The sequence below is a fragment of the Poecilia reticulata genome, chromosome 3, assembly GCF_904066995.2.
Source record: "Poecilia reticulata chromosome 3, P_reticulata-male-v2, whole genome shotgun sequence".
Taxonomy (NCBI): Eukaryota; Metazoa; Chordata; class Actinopteri; order Cyprinodontiformes; family Poeciliidae; genus Poecilia; species Poecilia reticulata.
In genome coordinates, this window is record NC_088832.1 from 16298641 (window position 1) to 16306955 (window position 8315).

Sequence of the window (8315 nt, forward strand, 5' to 3'; positions counted from 1 at the left end):
ATTAAACATCATCAATCACAGTTTTTATACTTAAGGTTAAAGAAAGAATAATGTTCCCAATGCTAGTATCTCTCATTAAGGTTGTCATTTAAAATGATTATCCTGCCATGAAAAACTTAGCAATATGGATTACATGACTACATATTAAAACTGAATTCATATGGTTAAAGAGCTCAACAATATCTTATTCCGATTAAAAGTTGAAAATATATATATTTTTTACCTTTTTCTGTTTTTCTCTCTTCAGATTCTTCTATGGTTTATGAGATAAAGCTGCTTGCATACAACCAGCACGGAGACGGGAATGCCACCACCAGATTCGTCTCACTTCGCGAGGCACTGGAAAAATCTGGTGATTTATTGTTTTTGTTTGAATAACCTCCATACTGCCACACATGACCCTCTTCATCTTCTTTCTGAATACATCAAGTTAACCCATCATTCCTACGTGAACCTCACCACTCCCTCACCAACACGTCTTGCGTTTCTTCAGTGCTGGACGGCTCGTGTGACTGTGTGAAAGACGAACAGAGCAAAACCTCCACCACCGGCATCATAATTGGAATCCACATCGGTGTGACTTGCATCGTCTTCTGCGTGCTCTTCCTCGTGTTCAGCTACCGCGGCAGGTCAGAGCAAACATCCCCAACAATAAATGAAAACAATGGAAGCAACCTGCCTGCATTTTCTAGGGTTAATGTTCATACAGCAGTAAAGTGTTATATATATATGTGTGTGTGTGTGTGTGTTGGTGCAATCTCCAGGCTAATGATGTGTAAGACAGTTCAGGCCACCCCCCAGGCAGGACACAGCGCAGTCCTGGAATCCTCTTCCTCTTCTCAGGGGGCCTCTGGGCTCAACGGGGCTGCCAGGAGAGAGATGGAGGTCAATGGCAGCGCTGCAGGGAAGAAAGTGGTCGACAGCAACGAGCTTGAGAGACTCTTCACTCAACCCAACACGCAGGATGCCTGCATGGTGTGTGCTGACAAACAGAGCTGTGGTTCAGACTTAAAGTAGTGGTTCTTTAAACAAATATTTAAACTGATTTTGTAATGTTTTAGTTTTTTTTCTATTTTTCTTTTTTTGTAAGAATAAGGATCAGCCCTACTGAATGAAAACTCGGCTCTTCACTGAAAACACACAACCCAAAGTTTGTGTGCAGATACAGAATCCCACAAAATTTTAAATGTCTTACATTTCTTTTGTTTTAGTTTTATTAGTAAACTGAGGTACATTTACCACTACAATAGTGAAAAATGCAGCCATGGCGACCAACAGTATGAGGGTGAACACCAAAATGATGCGGCACTCAGGCACTCTACTTTGTTTTTGCTTTTGTTCATGTACCTGCAATTCCCATTCAAGAAAAAAAACACTGAAATAATGAAATTATGAAATATGCTGAATACTGAAATATTTGTAAAAAGTCAGTCAGTAAGTCATTAATTTATATTTAGAGTAATAAGTTCCAAAGCAAAGCATTTTGAAAAAAATAACATTAAAAACATATACACATATAAACATATACTCAAAATGTGTATATATTTAAACATATACACATTTTGTGGAAAAACTTGGCAGATAAGAAAATAAACTGTGACTTAAATGACTTCACACACAGATCAATAAATCCAAGTAAATGTTTGAATACAAATTTCTCACTTTTTTCGTCATTTACCCAAATTCTTATTTTCTTAAATATTTTGTTATCTCTGTTAGCATCTAATTTATTATTTACCAACCATTGTAGAAACCGTCTTCTGTCATGATTCCTCCTGACAGCAGTCTGGTGTTTTTGTATATGTGATGGAACTGATGGAACTGGTTCATGGTGCTGTTGATACTTAAAAACTGTGGAGTTGCTGCTAATGCACGCATATTTTTATTACGTGTTGTAAGCAACGTCTGAGGCAGCCAAAATAAAATTTTACCTGTCGTTAGGAACAGCCTAATTTATCACTTAATCGTTTTTTGTTTTTTTACTCCACAGAGTTAAAGTCGAACTTTTTATAAACAAATGTTGCACTTAAATAGACATAATCACCTTGTGATCATATAGCTAAATAATATACTGAAGTAAAACAGTAGATACAGTCTGAAAAAAGTGACAGAAAAAATGTAAAAGGGGAACATTGTGGTCTTTTGAACAGCCATGTTGGTATTTGACTTGCAACTCTTGTTTGCTTGTTTTTTTCAGTCAAACTCCTACATTCTGAACAACACCCAGCTGTCGACGATACCTTTGGATGAGTTCGTAGAGGAGAGGGAGACGCCGTTTCAGGAGCATTCTTCAGTCGCTGCGGCTCAGCCAGACCAAGGCTAATCATGTATGAAGGCCCATTCACATTCGACACTTTTAGTGTCCACTTAGACTTTTCTCTCACTCAGGTCGACAAGTGTTTCTTTTCAAAGTATTCTTTCCTTTTGTGCAAAGAAATTTTTTATGAGTAAGTTAAGAGGTTCTGGAGGATCTGGGACGGTTTGTTGGAGTGTTTTATTCATTTTATGGTGTTTGGCAGCACAGAAAATAGAGACCCCTGAATGTCCTTGTTGAAAATGTATTTTTATGTTTATATATGAGCTGTCGCTGGGGAAATTTGAAATAGTCACAAAATTGTGTCAGTCAATTTGTGCACACAGGTGTAATTTACGCTATTATTTTTGCATTAAAATATTCTAAAAAATAACCTGCAAAATCAGAGTCGTAATATTTTATGGAACATTCCCAAAAGGAGTGAATGTTGTAAGGTCTGCTGGATGGTGCTATATAAAAACAATTAGCTGGATGAGCCCCAAATATATAAAATGCTTTGTTCTGCTGTTCAGAAGTGAGGTTTTCTGGATTTTGTGACTATTTCACATTTTTCTGAGACCAGACTTTGAGATGCACATTCTGACCTTCTCATCCATTCGTTGAAGCGGTTTTAAGTTCTTGGTCTTATCTCTCTGCATCTGTGGATGTCAAAGACTCGCTGCCTGCTCTTAACCACCAATGAGTCCACCTTCGTACTCAGAAAACCTCAACCTTCTTCCAGGGATTCGATATCTTCTGTCTCAGGACTTTGTTTCAGTAATATCAACATTTTTTTTTTATGAGTTTTTGGCCTTCATGCAGGTTCTAGACTTGGCTGTGTGAACCTTACAAGTGGACTTAAGCCTACCTCAGCCGGAATGAATGTGTTGCGGGAAGCTGTAATGACTTTACCTTCCCCTGTGCTCACGATCACTCGACAAATTTGGAGGAACCAGTTGGTTGCGTAACTACGACATCAGGTGCTGCTCTACCTCAGAAGTCAACAATCGTCTCTCCTCTCCTTCTTAATGATGTAAAAACGGACAAAAGAGCATCCAACATAAAGCACTTCCAAATGCTGAAATTATTGTTCTACCTCAAGATAACAAAGTTAATGTTGTCACTGTTGTTGTTGTAGTTTGTTTTATTTTTTTATTGCATAATGAAGACCCTTGTTTTTCTCCCCCTTGTGAAGTCCTGGCTCCCCTCCCCGCCGTGTTGCTGAATATGATGTTTGTAGAGTGTCAGTACCTCATGCAAGATGACAGACGGATAACATTGTATACAATGAGTTGAAAAATATGTGTGAACTAAGTTGGGAGCTATCTTCCTTTTTATTTAAAGGTCACATTTGTCAATGGCGATAGGTTAAGTGTAAGGAAAAGTTCATTAGAGATACACTGCATTGCTGTTTATATCCTCATGAGTACTGAAGATGAAAAAGATCTGATATTTATTGTCAAGCTAAACCAGAAGCAGTATGTTATCACTGCAACTACAGGTGGTGCAGTGATGATTGTCCCTTTCTGGGTCCCTTGCTGTTTCTATTCTATTCTTCTATTGTATTAATATTCTATAGTTTTGTTTTTAATCGATTTAATCCTATCAGACAGATAAAAAAATGAAATTATTTTTCTAAAATTACTGGTGTTAACACCTTAATGACTACATTTTAGTACGTTTTTCCTGGAGATGAGAAGATCAATGCTACTCTTTTATCTATCTTTCCATCCGTTTTTGTCCAGCTGGCAATCAGGGAAGTTGAGTCGGCATAACCGGGCAAAAATCTTCAACAACAAATATGTAGCTAGTTAATCTAGATCACTATGCTGTTGTAAAAGAAGCAACAGCATCTCATAACACAAAACTTAGTTTATTTACACTGCCTTATTCAAAATATTCAAACCTTTTAACTTTTTTTTGTCCCTCTACAAACCTCAATCAAAGTTATTGGGATTTTATGTGAACCAACTAGACAAAATAGTGTATATTTGTGGTGGGGTGGAAAAATGATACACTGCATTGAGAGATCTGAAAAGTATGGTGTGCATAAATATTCAGTTCCCTGGGCTCAGTGGATTGAGACCAGATTTGATCATCAGTTTTCAAAATCTTCCTACAAAGTTTGAGTTATAATTAGACTTTGACCAGCCTGTTCTAAAACATTAACGTTTCCTGATTTAGACATTTCTATTGTAACTCTGACTGAATATTAAAGCGTGTCGGCCTTATTCCTGTCAACTCCGACTAGTTCCTGCTAACAAAGGCAAACTGCTAGAAGCACATTGCATAGCTTTCATTCTACAAAACTTTGTTTTGCTTTAGCTCACAAAATCCCAATGATAACTACAGAAATCTGTGGTTGTAAAGTGATACAATTTGAAAAGGTTTAAGGGTGTTGCAGCTAGTTTTAGCTGATCATAATATAACTTGGCTTATTTTACCATAAAGGCAGAAAATGATGGAAGAGGTTGTCATATGTCAACATATGTTTTTTTTGTGTGTGTAGATAAATAGCATATAAAGAGTGATATTGATCCCTCATCAAAGCTAGAACCTAAATGTGGATTTTTAGCTGCTATTGTCAACAACACACACGTGATTTGGATATTTTTTTTAAAAAAGACCAAATATGAGTTTCCAAAAAAGAAAAAAGTAATCATATTTTTTCATAATTCAGATTGACAGCAGTGTATCTCTAACACTTTTATGAATATTTGTTGCTGCATTACTTTTTTGTCTTGTTTTTTTTTTTTTTGTTTTTTTTTTTATCTTTTGCATTACATCACCTGGCAATTTCTTCTAAAAAATCGGTAGCCTTTTACACATCTGGTGCCCAGTAGATGAAAAATATTCCATGTCTTGCTCATCTACTGCAACTCTGCCCAAAACCACCACAGCTGCTCAGCCGTCTCCCTCCAGACACTTCAGGATCACCTGCCTTTTTAGACTCTGATGGCTTCAGACAGAGAGCGGGGCTGAATGAAACATTCATATAGAGATTGTTGTGTAGCTAAACAATCACAGGGCCTCTCTATGCAGCTCAGTGCTCTCTGTCATCACAGATGCATTTTGGTTACCTACCTCAACCCTGTTATTGGCCTTTTTCTCAGGTCCTAATAAAAGAAACTATCGAGTATGAACAGTAAAGCAGTGAATTTTAGCAGGTAGACAAACACAAAAACGATACACGGCCGCACAAAATGGAGGGAGAACTTTTCAGGACCTTTATGTCAAACACTAACTATGTCAACACTTCGTACTTCATTTCTAGTTCTAGATGTGAATGTGCTTCACTTTTTTTCTTTTTTTTTTTTTACTTTATTTTCTCTCACTTGTGTGTTTGTGCCAAGAAAACCGAGGAAAAAAAATGGGTGACACTTACAACTCACACAATTCCACACGATTGGTTTATTGATTTTCCTCTCTGGCTAAGACTGACTTATGACCTTAACTTGACTAAATTCAGATTATTTATAAGAGTGGGAAAATAAAAAAAATAAAAAACTTTCCTCATAACTCTGAATGCGAAACAGCCTAACAAAGTTCCTCTCTTAACACAATTTTCCAAAAATGTGGAAAGTAGAGTTGTATGAGTCCCCCCACCATTCTGCAGTCATTTTCACGTGTTATGCAAACCAGCACTTCTGTACTGTATATGTGGTTACCATCTCAGTAATCATTACGAATTGTCTCTAGCTGTATGCCTTTTAAATTATGTACACTTAATTCTCTGCGGATGTTCTTCTTGCATATATTTCTTGTACCTAATTGTTAATATCACATTGGACGTGCTGGGGTGGGGGGAATGCAGTAAACTGTCAAAATAGTCGATCAAATGTTGAAGCTAAATGTCTCCTCTGTGTATATTTATTAGCCACCAATGTGATATTTTCCCTCCAGGGCTACTCGCAGCGAGAATCAGTGTTTTATTTAACCTCTGTTGGGAGTAGTTTCACTAGGGATATGAATAGTGTGATTCTCTTCTGTACTTCGTTTCCCCCGCCCCTCGTTGTAAATGAAGGTTAATCTCTTCCTGCAGGAAATTGCCCACCCTTGTGGATGTGACAGGTCTGAGTGCCATACTATTTAACCTGATCCACCGGGTCTTTGGTTCAACGGCGATCATGTTTGCGCGATTAGACTTTGATAGGTCAGGCTGTCATGTTGCAGAATAACATTAGAAAGTCGTCTGATTTAATGGGTTGCTCAGCGCTGTCATCACAGACTGACTGGTGATGTTACTCCATCAGCACAGAGGACCTTTTGACTCTTACTGATACCTTGAGTAAAAAGTGGAGATTAATCTCGTTTAAGCTGTTTTACAGTCTGTTCGCATTTTTTTCCCTTCTTTGTTTAACAAACCTTGAATTTTGGTGAGAGATTGTATGCTCAGGAATCATTGATCTTTGCTCTTATGACTCAAACTTGATTTCTTCCACAATTCTGCAATATGTTCAGGTCAAAATGGTTTCCTGTGAAGTATTTCTGTTTGATATTCAATTAAAGAAGAAACAGTTTGGGAGAATAATGAGTTAGTTCATATATATTTTTATTCATCTGCCTCTGCAGCACGCCTAAGGAGGGATATGTTTTCACATCAGGTTATACAGCAACCTTTGGAGAATAATGTGATAAACAGTAACATTCACAATGACGACTTAGATTTTTTTTTTTTAAGTAATCTAAAATGTAGCTTTCTGATGTCTTTTGGGTCTTGGACAAAATATATTCAGGTTTAAAATGCAAAGGAGGAAAAAATTAAGTTGCTTTAGAAAATTATCAAAAGCTTAATTATTTTTTTACACAGCAACTACTAGAAAAGTAGATGTATAATCTTTAAATCATTATAAATAGGCCGCTGTGGGCTGGGTATTCACAGGGTCTGTTTTGCTTGGAGGAAGGTGATGAAATGCGGCTCTAATTCATTTTCCTTGAGCATCTATCTCTCTCTTAATATGCATCATCTAAACACGAAAACAGATCAAGTCAGAAGGAAGGACGAAAGGCTTAGTTTAGCTAAATTGGTGATGTACGTCTGTAAGTAATTCTGTTCTCAGTGGCACAGATGTGTGTGAAATCAGAAAAAAAAAAATTCTTAAAGCTCACACACAGTTCAATCACCCCTTTTCCTTGAAAGATCCTTGACTTTAATCAAACTGCTGCCAAATTACCTTGATATGATTGTGAACTGCTAACAAATCCAATGAATTTACCTGCTTGGAGACTTTTTTATTTTACCCAAAAGACCACACATTGCTTAAAGCTCATCTTGGGCTTCAAGACTTTCTAAAGTAATTTGTCGTCAGATGGTAATTTACAGTAATTGTTCTTCAATGTTTGAGATCAGTATTATATTTTTTTATACTTCCTTCACAAAGGCAGATAGATCCAGTGTATTTTAAGGTAGTGGGCAAAGTAAACTCTACAGTAGATCTGCATGGAAAATATAGAATAAAAAAAAAGAAGGCAAATGTGTTATTTTAGCTCAATTTTAAAAAAAAAGTGTTAGTTAATTCTTATTGGATTTGTGATGGTAACACTGTGATATTCAGCCAAATAATGGCAAAAGTAATGTTGTGATCTCAGTATGGTACTAATTGATGGTCCTGTCTCACATCGTCAATCTGTTTTAATGGTGTGTATTGATGAAAAAAGGCTGAGTGACCTTTTCAGTTGACAAAGTCTGTCTTGCCCCTCGTTGGCGCCTGATGATCACCTTATCCTCATCCTGTTCCCATCTGGCATCCTGTTCACATGATTGTCTCGGGGTGAGGTCCTGTCAGTCTTGTTACCTTTTTTTTTCTTTTTTTTTTTAAAAAAATAACACATTGTGTTCATTCTCCCCTCACACCATCTTTGCTTGAGGAGAATGTCTGGGTTGTATCGATGTTACCAACGTGAGTTAAAGCCACTCTCCACGCCTCAGAAACGGGGAAAGAGCTCCTGGGTAGAATTTGCTCTACAAGTGTGACCATCTACACAACACCTGTCCTTTAAATTTAAAATCAAAGGTTTAAGT

At 37.0% G+C, this 8315-nt stretch overlaps 1 protein-coding gene across 2 annotated transcripts in view; it reads left to right on the forward strand.

The window, feature by feature from the left end:
* Positions 1 to 8106, forward strand: part of igdcc3 (immunoglobulin superfamily, DCC subclass, member 3) — a 64755-nt gene extending 56649 nt beyond the window's left edge. For both annotated transcript variants that reach the window (XM_008405176.3, XM_081605145.1), the window contains 4 exons: positions 248 to 352; positions 494 to 629; positions 765 to 975; positions 2198 to 8106. In XM_008405176.3, the coding sequence (XP_008403398.1) occupies positions 248 to 352; positions 494 to 629; positions 765 to 975; positions 2198 to 2323 (578 nt within the window). In that variant the 3' untranslated portion in view covers positions 2324 to 8106. The remainder of the gene's footprint in view (positions 1 to 247; positions 353 to 493; positions 630 to 764; positions 976 to 2197) is intronic.
* Positions 8107 to 8315: the final 209 nt, after the last annotated feature.